The following is a 26,219-nucleotide window of genomic DNA, read 5'->3' as shown; positions in this document are numbered from 1 at the left end:
GTAAGTGCGTAATGTACCCTACATTACCAGCAATGGGACAGTTAGACCCAATATTAATGATCTCTTACCTCCGAATCAGTATATTTATTTATATATTTAACTCTTTATTGCACATAAAAATATACAATGACATGTAAACAATATTTACACGGTACAGAGGAATAACACCTGAGTCCTCAGGACGCATGGGGGGTATCATTGGGGAAACAGTATAGATAGATAGATACTCTTTATTGTTTCCTCCAAAAGATTACAGTAGTAAACTTATTATAAATATAAATAATTACAAGAAATAATCACAATGAGAAAACAATGGGCGACCTTATCGCTAAGAGCGATCTCTTCCAGGCTACCTTTGGATGAAGAGGAATAATTAAAAACAGTTTGGTGGGAGGCACGATGAAAAATTTTGTTAGTTCTAAATATGGGAGATGTGATACATATAAAGTATACTCTGTTATGTGCATTGTATTGCTCATGTCTATAAGTGACGGTTACCACTTTCCATCAGGTGGGCCGTCAGCTTGTTTGCCATTCTAAGTTGTATAAAAAAAATAGTGAAATACAGTACTTATAAAGTACAGATTCAAATATACATATAAAGGTAAAAAAGGCGGTCATATCGCTTACAGATAACCTATGTCAGTATATATATATATATATATATTTTTTTTTGTTACAGTAATGTCAAAGTTCGCGGTTCGCGTGGACGCGGCGGTGTCCGCGTTGGGCGGCGGCGCGGGCGCAGGCCTCGATGAAAACGACTTCATCGACGCGTCGCGGCTCGTGTACGACGCGGTCAGGGAGATCCGGAGGGCTGTTTTGATGAACAGGGTGAGTTTTCGTGATACAAGGTGAGGTGAGAAATGATATGGGGTGATATCGGAACCGCTAGCACAGTTTTGAAGTGTACCACCGATGAAACTAAGGATTTCCTCTGAAAAAGTAGCTTTTTTGTCGTTTCTGAATTTTGAATTTACGATTTACGATACGGGCAATTAGACCCTATTACTAACAATCCCTTTCCCTCCAGTATGTCCGTATATTAGGATAGGCAAGCTGAAATGGTAAAAGGCTGGTCACATAGCTCGAAGACTACAGATGAGGAAGAAAGGTACTTGCGTGGCGATTTCAGTCCTAGTATGAGATGAATTGCGTCCTAGTAGAAGTGGCAATAGGCTAATCATATAGCTTGAAGACTACGAAGGGTTCTTTACTGGCGAGCCCGTACGCAAACGCAGTTTAGGATGACACCTCTTTGGGTGGGGTGACGACCTCAAATGCATTGCAGGCAGTCAGTGGATGCAGGTGGCTCAGGACCGTTCTTTATGGCGGGCTATGGGGGAGGCTCATGTCCAGCAGTGGACGGATAGTGCCTGAGGTGATGATAGTACCGGATGAAGATGAAGTCTGAAGCGTGTGCGTGAAACTAAACATCCACTCGTGCCGTAGACTGTGTTAGCTTTAATATGAGATTATTTTATTTCCTGAGATACAGATCTCTGATCTAGTCTAGGGTCCGGTCTCCCACAAGTTTTACAGACCACCGTAACTATGCATACACATATAGTTGTATTTTTTTCATGTAACTGTATTTTTCTGTAAAATTTGTGGAGAAAATAAATAAAATTAAAAAAAAAAATATAATATATTAAGCACGGAATTATAAAGTTCATATGTGGATCCTTAAAAAAATAATTCCTCACTCGCTCCGTATTGGCACTTATTGTTGTCTAATGTGATGGTGATAGGACGAAGAGGACCTAGATCCGGAGGATGTGGAGCTCGACGAGCACTACACCCTGGAGACACGTAGCAAATGTGAGGGGGATAAATTGGGAATGGCTGGAATGTGTCGTGTTAATTCCTTGTTGATGGTGCTGTCTCTCTCGAAAGTAGAGCTTGCGACAGAGATAGACAGTATAAGAGATAGATTTTTTTGATGATCAAGTGGAGCGTCTGCTTGTTTGACATTCTAAATAGCATAAATTAAATAATGCACGAGATAGAACGAGACAGCGGCAATCGGTGTCTTATTCTTCCTCGTGCGTGTACTAACGTAAATGTATCTATCGGCAGAATTATTTGTCACTTCTCACTAAAAAGGCGTCTTTACTCTGGTGTTACCACCAGGCTAGCCTTATAAGTGTCTTCTATTCCTAATAGTATCGGAAAGATTCAATATAAAAGTGTATACGTCCATTAAAATGTATAATTCATTAAAATCTCTTTCACAAGCTCTATACTAATATACTTGCCGAGAGATATGGTGTTTGTTATGGCTGTTTTTTTTACGTACATAAAAAATTAATGGGGTATCATTATCATTTGCGTGTTAGAAATGTTATGCAGACATCTAGTATGGTAGAGTTAGTAATTGTGATACAAATGCATGGAACACTATAAGCCGATTTTAAATTTGAGATTTCCCGTTGAGGACACCTACATCTACGCCAATTCTACCAATATTATTCATACTTACTAATATTGTAAATATTCTTTATTGCACTAAAATATACAAGAATAATAACAATTAGAAACCAATGTAAGCAAAGGTGAACTTAATTATTTATTTAAATTTCAATGCACAATTATATAAGTGAACACACACACAAACACACACGCGCACGCGCTCTCACACACCCACACACACACACACACACACACACACGCGCACACACACACTCACACACACACACACACACACACACACACACACACACACACACACACACACACACACACACACACACACACACACACACACACACACACGCGCGCGCGCGCGCACACACACACTCACTCACTCACTCACGCACACGCACACGCACACGCGCACGCGCACGCGCACACACACACGCACACGCACTCACACACATATTTACATACATAAACATACTTACCTACACCTAATTAATAATAAAAAAAAATATATATATTCATAAATAAAGAAAAGAAATCCCTTCAAGGAATAAGTCCGCCTGTGTACATTTTTTTTATAACCAAATATCCATACTGTAAGTGAATGTACGAAAATATATAAATAAATAAACAAATTAATATTCCAAATCGGCTTGTCGTGTTCTCATTTGAACAAAACATTACATTACAATACATTGGGGTAATTATGACCACACGGGGGTAACTGCGATCTCCATTCATTAATCGTTCACTGATACAGTTGCATGACCCCCATTCAATCATTTACCCCCTTACTTGGAAACGTTAAAAGAATCTATTGATTAAATCATTATAATTTAGTTTTCTTGCTACCTTTTTTTTTATACCACAAAGGTGGCAAATAAACAAGCAGCCCATCTGTTTGTTAGTACTATTTCAAAATTTTTTTTATTAATATCTTTTTGTATATGCATCGCGATGTTTTCGCCAGTTGTGTGCCGTTTTTGGTGATTCATTTTCTATAAAAATACTTCTATGTTGGCTTCGATACGAATTTGGTCAAGATAGCAGCGTTTTACCAGAGGGAGACTTTGTACAAAAGTCGATTGCTCGGGCACCTCTGTCCCATTCGTGTTTCTACCGTGAAGCAGTTGTGTTTGCATGGCTGTGTTTCGGTTTGAAGGGTGGGATATGGCGTGAATTTACAGGGTACAGAGGATTAACACCTGAATCCTCAGGAATGGCAACGCATGGGGGGTATCGTGGGCGAAACAGTATACTCTGTTTTATCCATGGTACAGCTCATGCGTATAGGTGACGGTTACCACTATCCATCAGGTGGGCCGTCGGCTTGTTTGCCATTCTAAGTTGTATAAAAAAAATAGAAGTTGTTTAAAGTCAAAAGAGAAATCATTAAAAAAATTCGTCAATAGACAATGATACATATACCAAAAAGAAAAAGGAATTAAAAAACTTCATTTTGAAGTCAATTTAAATATGTCTGCAGAAGGGCTATATGCTTGTTTGCCAACTTCGTATTGTAAGAGAAAAATTATATATTATAAATAGGTAAGGGGCTAACCATCCTATTGTGTTAATCATATTTTCTTTTGTTGCTACGTTATGTTACGTGTTGCATGCTAAATGTGTATGTGTGTGTATGTATTGCATGTGTCGTCGTATAACGAATAGACCAGCGACGACCTCGACACCGACACGGAGTTCGAACCGGTCGAGGATATGACCATGGAGACGAGGAGTCGATGTGAGTAGGCGTTCGGACTTGTCTGGACCAAGTTTGCTTTAATCGCATTTATAGCTATTTTATTTTAACTTAGATCTCATTTATTGTAACTTAGAAATTATTTTTTGTAACTTAGAACTAATTTATTGTAACTTAAAACTCATTGATTGTAACTTATATAACTAATTTATTATAACTTATAATTTTTTTTTAAATTACTTACTAGCTCTTTCCGCGGTTTTGATCGTATACATCAGTATATAAAGTATGTTATATATTAAGTTTGGATATATTTACCTACCGTCAATGAGTGTAGAGTGTAGTATAGTAACCCTTTTTGGGTCATGATGAATTTGATTTATATATATATATATATATATATATATAGTTTGACAATGTAGCTTTTTGTAGGTAAAAGAATTTTTAAAATCGGTTGATAATTTCTTTGTATACGTCTTTTGCAAAGTAAAATCAAATCTATCCTATTTATGAGTTTAGTTTAAATAATAATTGAATATATTATATGTTCTGACACAGACATCTATCCTCTTTATTATATTAGTTTAATTAATAATTTAATGTATTATATATTCTGACACAGACATCTATCCTATTTATGAGTTTAGTTTAAATAATAATTAAATATATTATATGTTCTGACACAGACATCTATCCTATTTATGAGTTTAGTTTAAATAATAATTGAATATATTATATGTTCTGACACAGATATCTATCCTCTTTATTATATTAGTTTAAATCATAATTTAATGTATTATATATTCTGACACAGACATCTATCCTATTTATGAGTTTAGTTTAAATAATAATTAAAGATATTATATGTTCTGACACAGACATCTATCCTATTTATGAGTTTAGTTTAAATAATAATTGAATATATTATATGTTCTGACACAGACATCTATCCTCTTTATTATATTAGTTTAAATCATAATTTAATGTATTATATATTCTGACACAGACATCTATCCTATTTATGAGTTTAGTTTAAATAATAATTAAAGATATTATATGTTCTGACACAGACATCTATCCTATTTATGAGTTTAGTTTAAATAATAATTGAATATATTATATGTTCTGACACAGACATCTATCCTCTTTATTATATTAGTTTAAATCATAATTTAATGTATTATATATTCTGACACAGACATCTATCCTATTTATGTTATTAGTATAAATAATAATAGGATATATTATTTCTTATACAGCGAGCGCTCACACCGGCGAACATGGTGTGGATGAGTATCCAGATATCAGTGGCATCACGAACGCTAGGGTAAGTGCACTACAGCCTAGTTCATCATCCTCGAAGGTGACGGATCCGATCATGCTGCTATTTTCACCTGGCAATCTTAGGTTGCGGTTAGGAACACAGGCAATCCGGATGCATTGTATTGTAACCCATCTTTAATTTAAATCAAGTTTCATTCAGCCATCGGTCGGATATTAGACTTGTGGTAATGGGTTTCTTTGGTATATTATCAATGTTTCCCATCACCAGAGAATAGCAGAGAAAAATTAGAGCAAATAAAGACTTTGTTAATTTAAGATTGTAATCCACAAAAACAAAATGGCTTCAATTGTTACAAAATCCATTAATTTGATTTAAAAACTAAACTACGAGACCAATTTTGATGAAATTCCTGTGGAACCAATCTAGGAATGTATCCTTTCTGTTAAAAAAAACATACAACCGAATCGAGACTTCTCCTTTTTTGAAGTCACTTGAAAACAAGGATACAGCGATTAGTTTAACAACTTATTAGCAAGAGTGGGCTTGTCACTGAAAGAGATCTCTTCCAGCTAACCTAATACAATTATTTGCTCGTATAAAATGACAGGAGGCCATGCGGAAAATGACCGAGGAGGACAAGCGCAAGATCCTGCAGCAGGTGGAGCTGTTCCGACGCGAGAAGATGACCTTCGACAACGAGGTGGCCAAGTGGGACGACGCCGGCAATGATATCATCATGCTCGCCAAGCACATGTGCATGATCATGCTCGAGATGACGGACTTCACCAGGTCAGTTGCTGCACTGGTGATCCATCCAGTGGTGGGTGACGGAAAGGGAATTGATTACAGACTCTGTAATGAGATGAAGAGTTACTATCATCTTTTTCTCAAACACATGCATGCTCATGCTTGAAAGATGACAGGGTTCACTCCAAGAGGAATCATACTGTATTTTCTTGAATTCGTCAGAAATTTCCATAGGGTACATTCCCTAAAGTCCTAAACAGGCACTAGAGGCCTTACTGCGAGTCAGGATATATGGCTGTGCACTAGTGCCTGTACAAACAGTTCTTATCCCCTCGCCTCCGGCCTTCCACATCCTCACGCGGTCCCCTCTGGAAACCACCGTGTTTTTGTTTTAAATGAAATGAAATGATGGAATGATAATGGAACAGCACCTCCGCCTGCGCTATTGCAGGGAGGTTCACTTGTCACAAGTCAACCTCCCCGCGCCTCATCCTGGAAATTAGTGGTTAATTCTTGATTAATTTGTTACAGTGTGTTAACTGATCTAATTTCATCATCATCACTATTTCATCACCATTATCATTTACTAATAACCTTCCTTATGGTATTTGCAGGGGGCGCGGCCCATTGAAAACTACAATGGATGTCATCAACGCGGCCAAGAAGATATCCGAGGCAGGCACTAAACTGGACAAGTTAACTCGAGAAATTGCTGAACAGGTATACTATCCCCCCCCCCCCTCCCGCACCAACTTTTTTTTATACAACTTAGAATGGCAAACAAGCTGACCGCCCACCTGATGGACAGTGGTAACCGTCGCCTATAGACATGAGCAGTACCATGGACATAACAGAGTATACTGTTTCGTCCATGATACCCTCCATGCGTTGCCATTCCTGAAGACTCAGGTGTTATTCCTCTGTACCCTGTAAATTCACATCTTATGAAATTATCCTTTTGATGTGTGAAGGAATGGTAACCCCGCCTGCGCTATCGGTATACGCTGGCGGGGCACCAGTGTGGTGCCCCGCCATAGGTGAGGATGAAAGCAGAACGATTGGTACATCGTGACTAATTCCACAGCAATTAATCATGATGGTTTCTACGAGAAATACCGTGGATATAGACCTTTGATAACAATGGTATTGTTAGATCCCATTACTAACAAACCCATAGCCTTCGCCAAAGACGCTGGACCACTGGTTGTGTCTTACATTGGCCTTAATTTTTTTGGTTTGCTTTAACCTCTCTCCTCTGCCCTCCTAGTGCCCGGAGTCGTCCACCAAGCAGGACCTGCTTGCATACCTGCAGCGCATCGCTCTCTACTGCCATCAGATACAAATCACAAGCAAGGTGAAGGCGGACGTGCAGAACATATCCGGAGAGCTTATTGTCAGCGGGGTGAGTATCTGCGATTAGTCGATACGACTAATTGGATGTATTTTGAATCTTTCATAATCATTATTCCGGTGAGTTAATAGTCAGTGAGATGGGTAACTGCGATTAGTTGCTGCGACTAGTCGCTGCGATTAGTCGTAATGACTAACGGGATATGTTATCATTTTTTCATAATCATTATTCTGGTGAGCTAATCGTCAGTAAAATGGCTACCTGCGATTAGTTGCTGCGACTAGTCGCTGCGATTAGTCGTTATGACTAGCTAGATATATTATCATGTTAGCTCATCTTTAGCGAGATGTGGTTATGCGATGAATCACTGCGATTAGTCGTTACAGCTATGTTATAATATTTCATAATTACTATTCCAGCGAATTCGTAGCGTTCAATATAAGCGATTTGTCGCTGCGATTGGTCTTTTAGACTAGTCGCGTACTTTTTTTTTATAACAGATGATAACGCTATTGGCATCAAACAGACTTGCTGATCGTTGTGTTACATTTGGATGTATTTATGTTGGTTATTTTTTTTTTATATATATAAAATACAAAATTTTGATAAAATTATAGTCTTACATTTTAATTTTTTTTTAATTATTATTAAATTTGATACAATTTATACTAATTAAATTTGATACAATTTATACTACGGTTATAAAATCACCATTTAATTAAAAATAGTGCATTCTTTATTATTTTATTAGTTAAATTAGTATTATATTTCCTGCCAATTACTTTGTTCGCTCACAATTGCTAACCGTTACAATAACAACACTCGCATCTCTGCATTTCAGCTGGACAGCGCGACGTCACTCATACAGGCCGCCAAGAACCTCATGAATGCGGTGGTCCTCACCGTCAAAGCGTCTTACGTCGCCTCCACCAAGTACACGAGGCAGGGCACCATCGCTGTAAGTATCTACTGTCTTACATTATCCAATATATCAGTCCCAGTCCGGCTCGAAGGACCAGTACCATATATCTAATCCGGTTCGAAGAATCAAAATTCACATGTCCAGTCCGGCTCGTAGGACCAATATCCGTTCGAGCGCTTATATTCCGATTGGAGTATGAGAAAAAAGTTGGCTAAGGCATTAACATATTAAATTTTTTAATTCTTTATTGACTATGATTATGTAAACTGTTGTTTATATTTTTCGACTTTATATTTATAGCGTTAAGGTTGAAATTTAATGACAAAAAAGGTTTATAATACACTACTTTAATTTTAAGCATAGTGAGCTGCCATCTTATCCAGTCTGACTCGAAGGACTAACTTAATTTTTCTAGTCCAGCTCGAACGACCAATTTCATATATTTAGTACAGCTCGATGAACCTTTTTGCTTGTATCCAATGCGGCTCGAAGGACCAACCCTTATTGCTTACAATTATAATCCCCGATGGGATAGTCAGAGCCATCTGTCGACTGTTGCCATCGTGTTGAACGTAACACTCGACATGCGTACATTGTACATAAACATATTCTCAGATTATTTCCCAAAGGAAAATCGACCATTTCCATGAATAGTGTGCTTGGTTATTTATTGTATTATTACGCCTTAAAGTGAGATTGGTTCAATCAAAATCGGTCCAGCTTTATCTGAACTGTACTATTGCGCTTTCAATATAAATATGCATGGAGATATGAGTCAAAAGCTTTAAGTGCTGAGAGCTTTAATAATTATACCAAAGTATTTATAAGTATTAATATGAAATTGGGTAAAGTCTGTATGTCATATTTTTTAATTTTTACAGTTCCTATAAAAAAAATCATAAGCTAGATCATATACGTCTAGATGGAGTCAAATGTCGAAAAACGTTTAGCTGACGCGTCGTTTTTTCATACAACGTTCTGAAAGTATAATATGGATTTGCTTGTAACTTGCTTTGATATCCCGGTATGGAATGGGTCACCCTTTCCTTTCCCGTGACCGTCATAAGAGACGACTAAGAGAACTTTACGGTCGAGGGATGGACAGCAGCCCTCTTTAATTTTTTTTTAATTATTAACGTTTTTAAAACAAAATTGAACAATCGGACCTGCGAATTCGCTTTTAATTCTTTTCCAAAGCATGCTTTTTCTGTATTAATCAGTTTTCTTTTTGAGATTATTTACTAGGCATGTGTACCAGAGGGAGACTTTGTACAAAAGTCGATTGCTTGGGTACCTCTGTCCCATTCGTGTTTTAACATATGGATCAATACATAGATATTGTAACTAAAATATATATAGATTTTTTTTTATTCAACTTAGAATGGCAAACAAGCTGACGGCCCACCTGATGGAAAGTGGTAACCGTCGCCTATAGACATGAGCAGTACCGTGGACATAACAGAGTATACTGTTTCACCCCTGATACCCCCCATGCGTTGCCATTCCTGAGGACTCGGGTGTTATTCCTCCGTACTCAGTAAATTCACGCCATATCGCACCCTTCAAACCGAAACACAGCCATGCAAACACAACTGCTTCACGGTTGAAACACGAATGGGACAGAGATACCCAAGCAATCGACATTTGTACAAAGTCTCCCTGTGGTATTGCTATATATTAATTATTTCGACTTCACCTGGAAGTCTTCAGGGTGCTTACGTCGCTGTCTCGGCTCGTACTTCGAACGGCAGCTCTCAGAGCCCGCGAAAATGGCGCAAGCTTGGATGGTGCTCTATCTAGATGTAATTGATCTAAGATCCTAGTACAGAAATAGAAATAACATACTCTCACGACTATAATCCCTAATTGGATAGTCAGAGCCGTTTGTTGATGTAATAGTTAATTTAAAAAAATACAGAATTTACCTATCTGAATAATATGTTATTATAAAATATGAAACGAGATTCATAATCATATTGCATCGATGCTAAATGACGCTGGCTGGACAGAACTATGTAAGTATATGTCATATTTGGCCTTATGTATTTATAGCTATATATATATATATATATATATATATATATATATATATATATATATATATATATATATGCGTGCGTGGGTGTGTGTGCGTGCGTGCGTGCGTGCGTACGTGCGTGCGTTTGTGTGTGTGTGTGTGTGTGTGTGTGTGTGTGTGTGTGTGTGTGTAATAGAAATAATATATATTCATTATACTTGTTTACAAGCGCTTTTAAATTGTCATTGTTTTATTATTGTAATTATTGCTTTTTATTTATTAATTAATTAGCCGTATGGTTTCGGTATAGAATAGGCCAACGCTTCCTTTCCCGTGGGTGTCGTAAGAGGCTAGTAAGGGAGGGGAAGGGATGGACAGCAGTGTCTCTCTTAACAGATCTCTAAAGCCTAACTGCGGCTGCCAATCCGCCTGCCAAGCGTGGCAACTACTGGCAACATTCCCAAGGAGAAGGCTTATGTTCAGCAGTGGACGTTAGATGCTCATATGATGACGATGATGATCTTTTCATTTATTATTCCCCTGAAAAATTATATACAAGATGTTACATATAAAAAATATAAATACATCTTACGCCATACATCGATCAATGGCGCGAGAGGCTCGTTAACTGTCGTGTAACATAGATTACGGAGCGTGGACAGACAGCAAACAAAGGTTTTATATATTTGTAGTGACAAAACCTTTATTTTAAATGTGCTTAATTAGTATTTAATTATATTAGTTTATTTATTTTTAATTTAATTAAAAAAGATTGCTTGAAACACTAATTATTTGTTCATTAAAATTAATTTAGTTGAAATAAATTATTAATTTAGTGAAAATTAATTAAATTAATTACATGCTTGATGTCTTGATCTTGGACGCGCTAAGCAAGCGGCATGCGTTTTTATCTTTTTTTTTTATTAAGAAAATTGTTGCATGAGACAGTTTGTCTCTTTATATTTATATTTTGTTTATATCTCAAAACTTATATATATATATTAATTTCATTGGCTGATAAGATATATTTTTATATTTATGCTAGTCTTTACTCGCGACTTCGTCCACGTGACGGCGATTAGTTTGATCGGGATACTATGAAGCCTGTGTATTAAAGGAGGAAAGAGGGAGGGGGTTTGCTTAGCGCAGGATCTGAATGTAGCTTCGCAAAGACATACTCGTGTACTAGTTTTCATTCAAATGTTTTCAGCCATTTAATCGTAAAAGGTTTACAAATATCATAACATTTATTAGTAAAAAGTACAATAATACTTGTTACAAATTATTGTTGCTTTAGGACTAGTTGCCTAAAATAAATTGATAAATAAATCTATGCTTATATCGTTACTGAATGGTCGTAGAATGGGCCGTCGCGTCCCTCTTAAAACATCACTAAACACTAACTGCGGTTGTCAACCCGCTTGCCAAGCGTGGCAACTACTGGCTAGACCACCCAATAGGGTGCCTATGTTCAGCAGTGGAGAGTTACCGGATGATTTAATAATATATTATTTCCATACAAGAGATCCGGCCCGGAACCGCACGAGTAGTTAAAATTTTCCAAAATATGTAATATATAAAAATTTCTAAATAAGCCTATGTTAATGTATGTTACATAGCAAATTTTTTTAAGTGGAAGATATTTTAAATAGGTCGTACGGTTTTCGCGTTTATTTATTACAAACAAACATACAACAAATTGAAACCTCCCCTTTTTATAACATTAGTTAATAATTATATACATACATAAATATATATGAACACGTTCAACATTCGCAGTCACCGATCGTGGTGTGGCGGATGAAGGCGCCGGAGAAGAAGCCGCTCATCCGGCCGGAGAAGCCCGAGGAGGTCCGCGCGAAGGTCCGCCGCGGCAGCCAGAAGAAGCAGCCGAGCCCCGTGCACGCGCTCGCCGAGTTCCAGAGCCCGGCTGAGAGTGTTTAAGGTGGGCCTGTCACCACGGCAGTGGCAGACACAATTGCCTGTTTAGAAAACCTAGATCCAAAAAATATATATTGAATATATATTGTTTTTAATATATCCATGGAGAGTAAACGAGTCTTTACATTGTATAGGGGCAAACGTGCCCGCTTTATACAGTGTGCTGGGGCAAACATGCCCGCTTTATACAGTGTACTGGGACAAACATGCCCGCTTTATACAGTATACTTGGGGAAACGTGCCCACTTTATAAACTGTACTGGGGCAAACGTGCCCACTTTTTCCTGATTTTCTACTTTAAAATTAATTAAATGTTTTATAATTCCAATAAAATTAATTAATTATTTATAATTCAATTATTTCATTAATAACTAATTCAACTAAATTTCATAAATTTCTCTACAGTTCAAGTTAATTTAATTTATTTATAATTCAGTTTAAATTAATTCTATTAATTAATAATTCTTTTTTTTTCGTTTCAGGCAATAAGGCGAGCTTCGGAAACGTCGTATTTATTTATATTTAAAGTAAATTCGGAAGCTCACAACAAAATTGTATTGTGATTGTAATTTCTTAAATTTATAGCTCATTTATTAGTATTAATATATATATATATATATAAGGCCCATTTCATATTGAGCGAAGTGCGGATAATAATCAATAAAACAAAATAAAAAAAAAAAAATATTGGCAGAAAGTTACATAGTTACAACAGAAAATACAGTAATGTTTTTAAATATAAGAAGTGTCTCTTATCAGGCAAAAGGAACTGGCTCAGCTGATGCTGCGGGTGTCCCAGTGCAGTGTGTACAGCTGCACAGCGCTGGTATACAGCTAGTAGTGTATTGAATGACTTAAAAAAAATATATATATAAAAACTGTTTATCATGAAAAGTTACAACACAACGTAACACATCTAAATGATATCTTTAAATTTTATTTATTTATTTACACATTACACTGAACAAACTTTTCATTTAAATAATTTATTAGATACAATGTCTTTTTAAGAAAATAATGTAAATTATACATGCTACATATGACAAAAACAACAGAGAAATTAAGATTACACAATTATATAATAACGTTATTACTTTATTTTGAAATTAGAATAAAAGAAGAAAAATATATTAAAAAAACAAAATGAATGTAGCAGTATTTGTGCAAAGGACCTTGTTCACTACACTATTAAACTGCACCGAGTATTTTTGAGCTTTATTAATCATTTTAATACAAAAAAACAAATCACTATATTGTAATGGAACATTAGAATATATATCGCGATGCAATATTCACCTAACGCCATCTATGTGGTCAATAGTGAACTAATTTTGCTGTTTACTGAACAGATTTAACTCAGCATGTGTCGCAGTTTCATATCTGAAGCTACGCCATTGATTTTCAGTAGGCCCTAAATATGTAAATTTTTATTTGACATATTAATCACTGGCTGCGCTTCGTTCGATCTGGAACGGGCCTAATCGGCCAAAATTGTATTATTTTGCATGCATTTTTATACTGTTATGAATATTAATAATTATAGTGAGTTATTAATGAAAGTGGGTTGCAATTTTGAAAATGCTCTATAAAGAAATAAACTGTTTCCTGCGGTTTCGCACGCGGATCTTTTTAGCTCTTATTTTTATATGGGAATGTATGTTTCATGATTAGTAATCTTTCATTCTTTTTTAATACAATCGTTTTTAGAAATTTCGTCTATCTATCTGTCTGTTTGTTCCAACATCACACAAAAATTACTGCACCAAGTCGGATGCGGTTATTATAGTTGTATTTCTAAAGGTGTAACTTAAAAACTGATTTGATCTTAACACATCATCTATAAGTGATCTATTTCATTGTATTTCCAACTTCTGAAATCCACGCGGTGCGAACTAGCTGGTAAAAAGGTTGTAAACCATAAAAAGTGTACGGTCAACATTGCAACTCACTTTAGTGCAAGTCGGTTAAGGAGTAACGAAAATTTCTACGTAATAAGACAGCCAAATTTTTATAGTTAACCCACGTATGGTACAATAATACTGTAGGTATTAAACAGTTAAAATTAACTAAAGCAAGGAATTATGGAAAAATACTGGTATCACGTTTGGTTAAGTTAAGAAAACGAATGAGGCAACTTCAAACATGTGATTTCAAGATGGCAGCTAGATTTCTAGCCATTTTTCTCTTTTTTATAAATAAATTGTTTAAATCTAGCACGCGTGAGTGACATTTGTCATATTGACAAATATCGCTTTAAACTTCACGAATTGTAATCTCAGTATTGGGAACGTTCTAGAAGAAGCGCAGAGCGTTGTAGCAAATCGCAGAAGGTGCCTGAAGCTGCTAAGATCAGCGCAGACTAATGGAATCGTGGTGAACATCAATTGATTTGAAAATTACACGATCGAAGTTTATTATTATTATGCTTACTAATGTTATAATTTAGCTGCATGGTCCCGTCATAGAATACGCCGCCCCTTCCTTTCCCGTGGGTGTCGTAAGAGGCAACTAAGGCAGCGCCAGGGATGGACAGCAGCGTCCCTCTTAACCCTTCTTTGCATTACATTGGTGAATTAAATCGAGGTGATATAATTCGTGTTCAAAATTAAAGGAAAAATGGTTGAAAAAATAAATTTGACAGCTATGGTTTTTTTTTTCTGCAATGGAAATTAAAAAGGTGTCCAGACAAGATCAACTTAAAATGAACTTGTTCTTTTATATAATTTTGGACATTCAATGTTATGATGGAAATTTCCACCATTATGCAAAGAAGGGTTAAAACATCTCCAGAGTCTAACTGTGGTTGCCAATCCGCCTGACAAGCGTAGCAACTAGTGACTCCCTAAAGGGGAGGCTTGTGTCCAGTAGTGGACAATTAAAGGCTGATACGATGATGATGATATTATAAATGTGAAAATGAGTTTGTTTGTTTGTTTGTTACCTCTTGGCATCTTTACAGTTAAGCGACCGCTATGAAATTTTGGTATACACGTACTATATGGGGATGGAGAAAAGGATATAGGCTACCTTTTATCGCGGTCATGCGGACAAAGTCGCGAATAAAAGCTAGTATTTTATTAAATGAAACTACATTTTTTCGAAATGGTCCTAATATTTTTTCTTTATGGGTGAAAATGGTATGGTAACTTTGCCTGCGCTAACGGGATACGCTGGCGGAGCACCAGTGAAGGGTGATAGATGAGAATGAAAACAGGCCAGTTAGCCCATCATGATGAATTCATTAGGAATTAACCATGATAGTTTTCAGGGGGAACCGCGAGGAGGTCAAACTGGTTGGGTATATTGCTAGCAATGGAACTGGTAGTCTGCATTACTAACAATCCCTTCTCCCCCACAAATTTAAAGTTAAATTTGTCATAATGACAAATGTCACTCATGCAAGCGATAGGGTTTATTTGAAACTAATCCATCGGCATATTGTACGTAAGGTCTAATTAGCGGAACTTGTATAACACATTAGAACATTTATATAACGCAGTCGAGTAATATGATAAGAGTGTTTACGTCGTAGTGTGTTAATATCGAAATTGTTTTTGAAAAACAGTTGTACAATTTTAAATTATAATTTTTAGTCTATGATTAACGTTTCAGTTATCTACCTATTTTTGAATAATTAGTCAGAAACAATTGTGTAGTTTTTCTTGTTTAAGAATTGTTCCAATATTGTGCACCGCTGTATCCGCTGACATTGACGCTCCTTTCCACTTTGGGTGTTGATGGCGGAGAACTCTTGCAGAGTTAAGCTCGCCTTTGTACGTTTGCTCACCTCTGTCATATTTTTTTATGTATTTATCAATGTGTACAATAAAATATAAAAGAAAATAAATTGATAATTGTTAAATTGTTTTTTCGAAAATGGACAGGTAACTGGGAAGTTGCCACACTACGGTGTAAATACACACAGTGTTCGATCCCAACGATTTATCAAAACAGCTCACAATTTGTAATAAGTAGAAACGTAGATTAGTCTTGGATAACTAGTTTGTAAGAGATATAGCAATACTGTGGGCGTTTGATAAATACATACCATATATGTATAACATTTGTAAATCATAAAAATAAACAAAGTTATTCCAATATATTTTTACTGAACCGCTTGGTTGTCTTGCGGAAGTTCATCATCATCATCACCACTTCAGCCCTTATCTCACCACTGTCACAGATAATATAATACTGTACTAGTACAGATAGAATGTCTTAACCGTTTTGGTGCCATTCATTTTTACTATCTACTTAAAAATGCCAAAGAAATCTTTGTCGTGTTGATGTCATTTACCATTGTCTCTAACCGAAACCGTATCTCCTCCGAAAATGATCCAATTTTCATAATTTTTCTACAGCGAACTAAACAGCGACTGATTTCACGAGCGCAACGGCATTCGTAGTCACTCAAACGGTTAAACAAAAAAGTGGAAAGCCCCAACGCGGCTTATTCAGCGATTTTATTCTTAGTTGTTCATATGCCCGCTCGATGTCGCTACTTTCCTAGTCGTTATTAAATTATTTACCGACGACTACTAGTTGAGTTAGCAACCAACAGATGGCGTAAATATCTGGCGTTTGCTAACGTTGTGGTATATTGTAGCCACTGCTGAACGTAGACTGTCATAATAAAGAAGGGGGCCGTCCCTTATGACAGTTTACCACTTTACGGAGATTTTGCTAGCAATTGCCACGTTTGACTAGTGATGTCTTCAGAGGGACGCTGCTACCTATACCTCGGTCATTAATTTCCCTTAATCGCTATGTCGGGACCTACACGTCAAGTATTTTTTTTTATACAACTTAGAATGGCAAACAAGCTGACGGCCCACCTGATGGAAAATGGTAACCGTCGCCTATTGACATGAGCAGTACCATGGACATAACAGAGTATACTGTTTCGCCCATGATACCCCCCATGCGTTGCTATTCCTGAGGACTCAGGTGCTATTCCTCTGTACCCAATAAATTCACGCCATATCCCACCCTTCAAACCGAAACACAGCCATGCAAACACAACTGCTTCACGGTAGAAACACGAATGGGACAGAGGTATCCAAGCAATCGACTTTTGTACAAAGTCTCCCTCTGGTAGTAGCAAGGATAGTTAAAAATTGTATCGTTCTTGCCATGTTTCTTTGGGAAAAAATATTCAATTTCACACTTACATTTGTCCAACAGTGGGACATTTTGTTTATTTTTATGATAAATTTTAATGCTAGTTATTTATTTAGGATTAGGATAGGTTTATACACGAACTTATTAAATACAAAACATATATAACGATTTATTATTTGCCTTCATAAAAATGTAAAACCTTAAGCTATATGGATAGAGCATCGAGTGTAAAAACCGGTCAACTTTTTGTCTAAGAACAAAGAATTACACAGAAGGAATGATAAAATAAAAACTGTAACGTACACGGTTGCCTCCTCTCTTATTAAGTTTTTATTTTACCGTTCCTTCTGTCTAATTACTTGTTCTTAGCTTTTGACAACTGATTTGACGTTTGATTTGACATTTTGACACATATCTTTTTTAAAATCAGAACGCGCCATTTATATAGTGTTGCAAGTTAAAAGTTTGCCAGGCCCAGTCGGTTTTCTAAATTTGAAACGGCCACTGTTTTTTAGATTCACCAGGAGGAAAAAATATAAAATACATATGTATAGTTTTTTATTTTATACTTTATTGCACTTAAAAGAAAGAAAGATACGGCGATTAGTTTACCAACTTATTAGCAAGAATAGGTTTATCTTTAAATGATTTAAAAACGATAACATATGATAAGTCTACATTTCAAAGCATCAGTATTATCAGTTCGAATCGTTATGCATTGTTTGTCTTGTCCTTATTTATTATATTATATATTTATTTTTCAACTTACAATGTAATTTCTCCCATAAATTTAATAATTATTTTTTATGGTAACCCTTTTGGTGTACACGTGGAAAAAAAAGTTCACTTAGTATATATATATATATATATATATATATATATATATATATATATATATATATATATATATATATATATATATATATATATATATATATATATATATTGTTTCAATTAAACCTTCAAAAAAAGAGTATATTCCTTTTTAAAAGGCCGGCAGCACACCTGGCATTGCTGGTGTTGTGCGTGATCATGGGCGGCGGTAGTCACTTACCATCAGGTGAGCCGCATGCTCGTTTGCCCCCTGTGTTGTAAAAAAAAACTTTATAATATATATATAAATTTATATTCATTTACTATATTAATTTATTTATTATACGATTAGATACCTTGTCTCTTTCAACTTTCCTGATCCCGTAATCCTGTCCCTAAATTTTCCGCCACTATATTCCCGTTTTGTGTTGAGCCAATTTCCCTGATTTTTAATAAAACTTGAATGGCTAATGGCTACCCTAAAAAGCCAAAGCAAAGAAGAAAAAAGTTGACCAGTTTTTAATGAAGCAATTGTATGGAAACACTATGTTTATAATCTAAGTGTAAAAGCTACAATTAGGGGAAAGAGGGGTTGAAGTAGTCGTTTAATACTAGGGTACAAGTAATATCCCATGCCTATATATATATTTTTTTTTATGGGTGAAAATGATATGGTAACGGTAACTCCGCCTGCGCTAACGGGATACGCTGGCGAAGCACCAGTGAAGGGTGATAGATGAGAATGAAAACAGGCCAGTTAGCCCGTCATGATGAATTCAACTAGAATTAGTCACGACGGTTTCCAGGGGAACCGCGTGGAGGTAGACCTGACAGGGTATATTGTTAATAATGAGGCTATTTGACCCCATTACTATCAACCCGTTCCCCCCAATCAGGTTGAGTTGGTACATCGTGGTAGTTTCCAGGGACGATCGCATGGGAAGGTTAACAATACGGGTGTATATCAGGTCGACCTCCACGCGTTTCACCTGGAAACCATCGTGGCAAATTCTAGTGGTATTCGTCACGATGGGCTAATTGACCTGCCTTTTCATCCTCACCTATCATCCTTCACTGGTGCCCCGCCAGTGTATACCGATAGCGCAGGCGGGGTTACCATTCCATTTTCACCCATCAAAAAAAGCTGCCTTACACTTATTTCAACCCCTCAGGTGTGACTTGTTTATAATTATTTTTATATTTAAGTACTTTTGTAACATTTTATTTATTTTGTTATTCCTAGGAAGTATTATATTAATAGATATTGTGATTGACAATTTTTCCAATTTTCTATAAAAAAAAAGAATGTTTTAAACTCAATAATTAGGTGATGATATAGAATAAATTGTACTTACATATTTGTGTTTTTGTTCTGCAAGGACATCACAGTATATACTGTGCCACCCATCATATAGAATAGAGTAATATATAAGTAATCAATATTATAGTTTATAAAACTTAAAACGGTAAACAAGCTGACAGTCCACCTGGTGGAAAGTGGTAACCGTCGCCTATACACATGAGCAGTACCATGGACATAACAGAGTATACTGTTTCGCCCATGATACCCCCCCCCTGCCATTCCTGAGCTCAGGTGTTATTCCCTGTACCCAGTAAATTCACGCTATATCCCACCCTTCAAACCGAAACACAGCCACTCTGATGAAAATATCCTATGGTATCATCACTATTCATGGTGATGAGTTATATAAAAATAACATAATTATTGAACAAAATTATAATTAAGGACCCAACATTCACCTATGCCTATGTATGAAACATGTTTCCAATTCAAATAGACTTGTTTACAAACACTTTTAAAGCGTCATTTGATTTTAATCTACTGCAGGCTTCGCATAGTACATTACTGCAGCGGCCAGCAACTGAGGCATTGATGGACGAACGTGCAAATGTGGGCCGAGGCGTAGTTGTGGCCAAGGCTCGTTTAGTACTTTTCTCAAACAATGCGCGGAAATCAAAACCACAATTTTACTTTTTAAATTCAATGACGAATAACGAACAATAATAATTTTTCACGCGCCACAATGTTCCTTTATTTTTTTTTTTTTCAATAAACAGCTTTCTATTTGCAAGCCTGTTCGAAATTTAAATAAAACCAAGTAAAAGGTCATTCCATTTTTAAATTACAGGACAGATATGAGTTTACATAGTAATTTATCTGGCCGCAAAACACCACAGATATGGATTTCCATACAACTTTTCCTGGCCGCTGCCCGCATGTATCTGGCCAGTACGGCAATTTTAATTAATTACGAAGAAGATTGTCAAAATAATACTTACATTTCCAAGCATGTTTGTGAAAAAGTTATTATCTGTTGTGAAGAGCCCGCGTTAGTAACATTATGTGTATTTATTTAAATGTACCATGTCTAAAATTACATGGTCGTTAAAAGCCAGTCAAGTGTTGCAAGGAATAAATAAATAAATAAATTATTGAAATAAAACGACAATTTATAAAATACATTATTTATATTTAGCAAACTTAATCAGAAATTCTTAACAATTACTTAGTCCATAAATGAGGTAATACCTTAAACTTAGTCATATTTTACCAGTTATTTTTTTAACAAGTAACTCACCGGAATGTTTAAACAAACTAATTTATAGGTAGACATGTTTACGCTACCGCATGCACAAGGATAGAATGAAACAACAATGTTTAGTCTCGTTTCTTTTTAATAATAATAAGGATGTTTTTTATGCAACTTAGAATGGTGAACAAGCTGACGGTCCACCTGATGGTAAGTGGTAACCGTCGCCTATAGACATGAGCAGTACCGTGGACATAACAGAGTACACTGCTTCGCCCATGATACCTCCCCCCATGCGTGGCCAGTTCTAGCAAAAGATTTATTTACATGTAAAGACATAATTTTAATCAACTTAAAAAAAAGTAAGCATTCAGTTTTGCGGATGCCTTTACCATTTCTGATCTACAAATTTTAATATGAGTTCAACGCGGGAAAACCATTTTCTATGGTAAAATAATAATCGAAATCGGTTAGGCATTGACGTAGATTTTGCAAAAAATATACTATAAACAATATTTTTACTGTATTACATGTTCAATTATAACTAGGTATTATCATTTTTAACTGTACAGTTTTTACATTTGAACATTCTATAGTTTCCCTTCAGCTTCTCAAAAGTTGACTGTTAGAGCTGCCCTCTATGGCAATGGTCGACAACCTTTTGAGTCGGAAGAAACAAAAAAATTACGATTTACAAAATTTCAAAGTTTTTCAGAGAGCCACATTTTTTTGCCAGCAACAAATAGGACTTGCATAAATAAAGCTTCACAACGTCTTTTTTTATATATAAAATAAACAATATTTGCATATGGAACTAAAGAGCTGCAGCTTCACATTCAAAAAGCAGCAGGATGCTAACCCCTGCACTGTGGGATAAATCGACCATTGTATATTAAATCTTTTAATGCGGTGTTTTCCAACGTGGGACCCACGCCCCACAGGGGAGCAATTTTATAGTTAAGAGGGGGGGGGGGGGGGGGGGGGCAAATAAAAAATAGACTCGAAACGTTTTTAAGCCTCTTGCTCGTTCCAAATTTAACAAAAAAAGTAAATTAAAAAAATGTTGTAAATATTTATTAGGTAAAATTTCGTTTGACGTTACCAAAATATCAACTGGGCGATTAGAGTCGTCAAGTAAACTTTGTCGAAAAAAATTATATATGGGGACGTAAAAATTTTAGAAATGTCCAAGTGGGGCGTGACACAGAAAAGGTTGGGAAACACTATTTTAATGTGTCCAAAGTAATTTATGTACAGTAAAGACTTTACAACATTATTTAATATCAAAAAACACACATGATCCCAAATCCACCATTGGGATCATAAAACCCGTTAGGTAGGGGATTAAATAGTTTAAAACTTCATTTTGTAGGATGTAAGGGGGATTAAAAAGTTGCCTAAAAAACATCACTTGATCAGTGGATCGCTTACTTTTTCATTAAATTCTATTTAAACTTATATTTTGCCAGTCCTCCTTTGGCCCCACTCATGCACCAATCTTGACCTTTTTAGTAACACGTTCTAAGTCTTCTCCAGTCGCCACGTCTTCTAGATCCCTCTTTAGTGAGTTCCTTTTTTTATTACTATCATCTATATTCTCTTTGTTGGGCCTCTTCTTACCTCTCCCTTTACCTTTCAAACCGTTTGTGGGGTAATACTCGTTAATTTTATGACTAGTACCCCCATCTAATGTCTCTAATTCTATTGATTCGTCTAATACTGAATTCTTTGGGCGTTCTGGCTGTGGGCACTCGTCTGATGTCTTCGAACCGTTCTCCACCGTTTCAGATTCCTCCTCATCAGACTCTATGACTTGGCGGTTTGTTTTTGATTTGGAACTGCCGGCTGGTAAAGAAAATTATAATATGAATCACTTATATTGGTGGGAAGGGATTGTTAGTAACGCGGGCTACCAGTCCCATTGCTAGCAATATACACAATCAGGTCGACCTCCACATAGTCCCCCATCATGCTGAATTACAGGTGTATTCACCACGATGAGCAAACTGACCTGCTTTCATCCACACCTATCATCCCTTCCTGGTGCCCCGTCAGTGTATACCAATAGCGCAGACGCAAGACAATATTATCCTGATCAGGTGTTTACAATGACTTACCAGTCACCCCATCATCTTCCTCCTGCTCCGTCACTTTCCCATTCGTGTCTTTGGTGATGAAAAAGTTGGTGATTGGTTTTTGCCATTTGGGAGTCTCCCGGGGACAGACTGGATTGCCTCCGGAGTAGCTTCGAGAGGAGCGTTCACTGCTACCTAGTAATTGTAGAAATACATTAAAAATATATAAAATAAGACATTCTGAGAAGCATATGTGGACTGCTGGATAAAGCTATACAGTGTTAAGTCCGTTATTTACACTTTCTAGTGTATTAAAATTTAATAAATAAATAAATATGTATTTGTGTATTATTAAGTGCTGTCTAATAAAAAGTGCCAATTACCATTAATAAGTGCCAACTTCCCTTTAGAAGTGCCAATATCCATTAATAAGTGCCAATGTCTATTACTAACTGTCACATTATCACACTATTTGCCTGCTCCTTAAGCTATACCACCCTGGATTGCGAGAAACCAGGCGACAGTCACCTGAGTCACAACCGAGGGCACCCAGACCAGAATCAATTCAGATTTCTTGAAAATATTTTCCTTTTTTCACCATCATTATATCAGCCGTTATCTGTCCACTGTTGAACATAGGCCTCCACCATAGACCGCCATAAGGAATGGGGGCAGTTCCTCATGGTAGTTTATATATAGTGCATGTTTTCAAAGGACAGTAGTCTGTTAACATTCAATATATTAACTGACCTGTTGACCCTCCGCTGTTGGTAGGTGGCGCCACACTGCAGCGAGCTTTACTGCTTTTGCCAATTGCCACTGGAAAGATAACTTTATATGAAATACCATTGTAAACAGCTAATTTTATTGGTGTGAAAATGGAATGGTCGCTAAAACTGTATAGGGCAAAGGGATCATTAGTAATGGGGACTAGTGGCCCCATTGATAGTAATATACCCTGTCAGTTTCTGTCTGACGGCCCACCTGATGGAAAGTGGTAACCGTCACCTATAGACATGAGCAGTACAGTGGACATAACAGAGTATACTGTTTCGCCCATGATACCCCCCACGCGTTGCCATACCTGAGGACTCAGGTGTTATTCCTCTGTACCCAGTAAATTTACTACCATATCCCTTCAAACTGACAAAAAGCCATGCATACACAACTATCAATACCATATAATATGTGTGTATCAAATGTCAAGGTGGTACAAGGCAACAATCAAACTCACTTTAAAATTTATAATATTTTTTTAATAGATGTTAATGGAATGGTAGCTCTACCTGTGCTAACAGTATACGCTGGTGAGACAACAGTGAGGGATGATAGGTGAGAATGAAAAGGCTGGTCAGTTAGCCCATCATGATGAATACACCTGGAATTCAACATGACGGTTTCCAGGGAAAATGACATAGGAGGTCAATCTGATAGGGTATATTGTTAGCATTGGGATTAATAGTTCATAACAGGGGTCCCTAAACTTATTTTGTCTACTGCCCACTTTGAGAATAAATTATTTTTTAGTACCTCCATTTTTTCACCGACTTAAAAACCACTATTACTTCAAGATCAACAAATCACCCCCCAAGCCTCTACACAACGCCCCCATTTTTTCTGGGTCTCTTACTGCCCCCCTTTAGGCCTGCAGTGCCCACAAGGGGGCGTTATCGCCCACTTTGGGAAAGGCTGTTTTCGAATATTACTATGTTGGTAAAATTATTATGCATTTCACTAACAAAGGATATTCACTGACAAGACCACTAGACACATATCAAAGTTTTTTTTTTAATAGATGACAATGTAATGGTAACCCTGCCTATGCTAATGGTATACACTGGAGGGGCACCAGTGAGGGATGATAGGTGAGGATGAAAAGGCAGGTCAGTTAGCATATCATGATGTCAATTCAATTCAATTCAATTTATTGTATTCTACAATATTATTATGAAAGATGTTAATAATGGATAAAGTACATTGTAGACCCTGTCGGGCGCAGCAATTAGAAGCGAGGAGGGCGACGATCCTTAAATTGTCATATAGATTTAAATAATTCAATTTCAATTTCATCAATTTAATTAAATTCGAATTAAATTCCAAATTATTTTAATTATTTTATTATTTTAACGATTTTTTTTTATTTCCATATGTTTTATTTTATTTTAATGCAATTTAATGTAGTTGTTCATATTTTTATATCTTTTTAGTATCATTATCAATTTTAGTATTATTAATTAATAATTAATTATATATAAATTGTATTTATATATTATGCATTATTTTTTTATTAAAATTTTTATTGTTTAAATATTCATCTATATCTAATATAGGAAATTGGTAGTAGCACTCACCAGTATTAAGCAACGCCGGGATCAGGATCAGTGTTAAGGAAAACCAGGACTAGGATTTTGGTTACTACACTAGTTAATATTAGTCAGTTAGCAAGTTCAGTCAATGTTCACAGTATATATGACAAAAGGGTAATCTGTCATTTCCATTCTAATATTATTTTTCTTAATTTTACATTGACAAGCGCTGCTAGAATGCATATCGCCTACCATTGAACCAAGGAGGTTCTTAACATATTCAACGATGAATTAGTCACGATAGTTTCCAGGGGGAGCCGCGGGAAGTCGACCTGATAGGATATATTCCCTATCAAGAAGTTAGAGGCGGTATTTGCCCTTTTACAATAAGTGAACGAAAGAAAAAACAGATGTTAGAATAAATGCCCCTAAAGCTCGTTGCACTCTGCTTACCACATAAAGCATCTGCCGTAATAATAGAGACTATTAAAAAATAAATGATCAGAAATTAATAATAACTAAAACGCCAGTGATAAAGCGAAAAATGGTATTTACCTTTAGCACCAACTGAGGCTTTGGTCCTTGCCATTGCATTTACTTATTTATCTAATAACGACAAAAAATAATAATAAAGTTTTAGATCTAATACAAAGTTGAAAAACAAACAAAAATTAAAGATTAAGAAAATCCGCGAAAGAAATTAAAATGTCAAAGTTTTTTTCTTTTTTAGCACAGATCAGACAAAAAGCATAGATACTTTTCTTGTTTTTTTTTTTTTTTACTAAGAACAAGGAATTACATAGAAAGAATGATATAAAAACTATAAATTGTATGGTTGCCTCCTTTCTTTTTATGCAAATATAATTAGTAAAAAGAGGACGAAAGATACATCATCAGTTGCTATTTTTCTCAATTCATAGCAGGCTAGTGTATAGAAAATGTTTGATATATCAATTATTAGTCAAT

At 36.0% G+C, this 26,219-nt stretch overlaps 2 protein-coding genes across 5 annotated transcripts in view; one reads left to right on the top strand and one right to left on the bottom strand.

Annotated features, from left to right (window-relative positions):
- The window catches only part of LOC113521966 (catenin alpha), a 65,218-nt gene extending 45,542 nt beyond the window's left edge, over positions 1-19,676 (top strand). For 3 of the 4 annotated variants that reach the window (XM_031911967.2, XM_052892387.1, XM_031911971.2), the window contains 9 exons: positions 683-834; positions 4,093-4,165; positions 5,383-5,450; positions 6,016-6,197; positions 6,770-6,875; positions 7,423-7,557; positions 8,348-8,464; positions 12,225-12,390; positions 12,869-19,676. In XM_031911967.2, coding sequence (XP_031767827.1) covers positions 683-834; positions 4,093-4,165; positions 5,383-5,450; positions 6,016-6,197; positions 6,770-6,875; positions 7,423-7,557; positions 8,348-8,464; positions 12,225-12,389 — 998 coding nt within the window. In that variant the 3' untranslated portion in view covers position 12,390; positions 12,869-19,676. Of the gene's footprint in view, positions 1-682; positions 835-1,751; positions 1,822-4,092; positions 4,166-5,382; positions 5,451-6,015; positions 6,198-6,769; positions 6,876-7,422; positions 7,558-8,347; positions 8,465-12,224; positions 12,391-12,868 lie in introns of all 4 variants that reach the window. The other variant, XM_031911969.2, reaches the window with a different exon arrangement.
- Positions 19,677-20,791: 1,115 nt separating this feature from the next.
- Positions 20,792-25,989, bottom strand: LOC113519536 (PCNA-associated factor-like). The gene is made up of 4 exons (XM_026904648.3): positions 25,809-25,989; positions 23,698-23,766; positions 22,990-23,142; positions 20,792-22,717 (listed from the first exon to the last, which is right to left on the bottom strand). Exons 1-4 carry the CDS (start codon positions 25,840-25,842, stop codon positions 22,359-22,361), a joined length of 615 nt encoding a protein of 204 aa, XP_026760449.1. The 5' UTR covers positions 25,843-25,989; the 3' UTR covers positions 20,792-22,358.
- Positions 25,990-26,219: the final 230 nt, after the last annotated feature.

This window comes from Galleria mellonella, unplaced genomic scaffold (assembly GCF_026898425.1).
Source record: "Galleria mellonella isolate WM207_F2 unplaced genomic scaffold, CSIRO_AGI_GalMel_v1 utg158, whole genome shotgun sequence".
NCBI lineage: Eukaryota > Metazoa > Arthropoda > Insecta > Lepidoptera > Pyralidae > Galleria > Galleria mellonella.
This window is presented reverse-complemented; position numbering and strand designations above follow the sequence as displayed.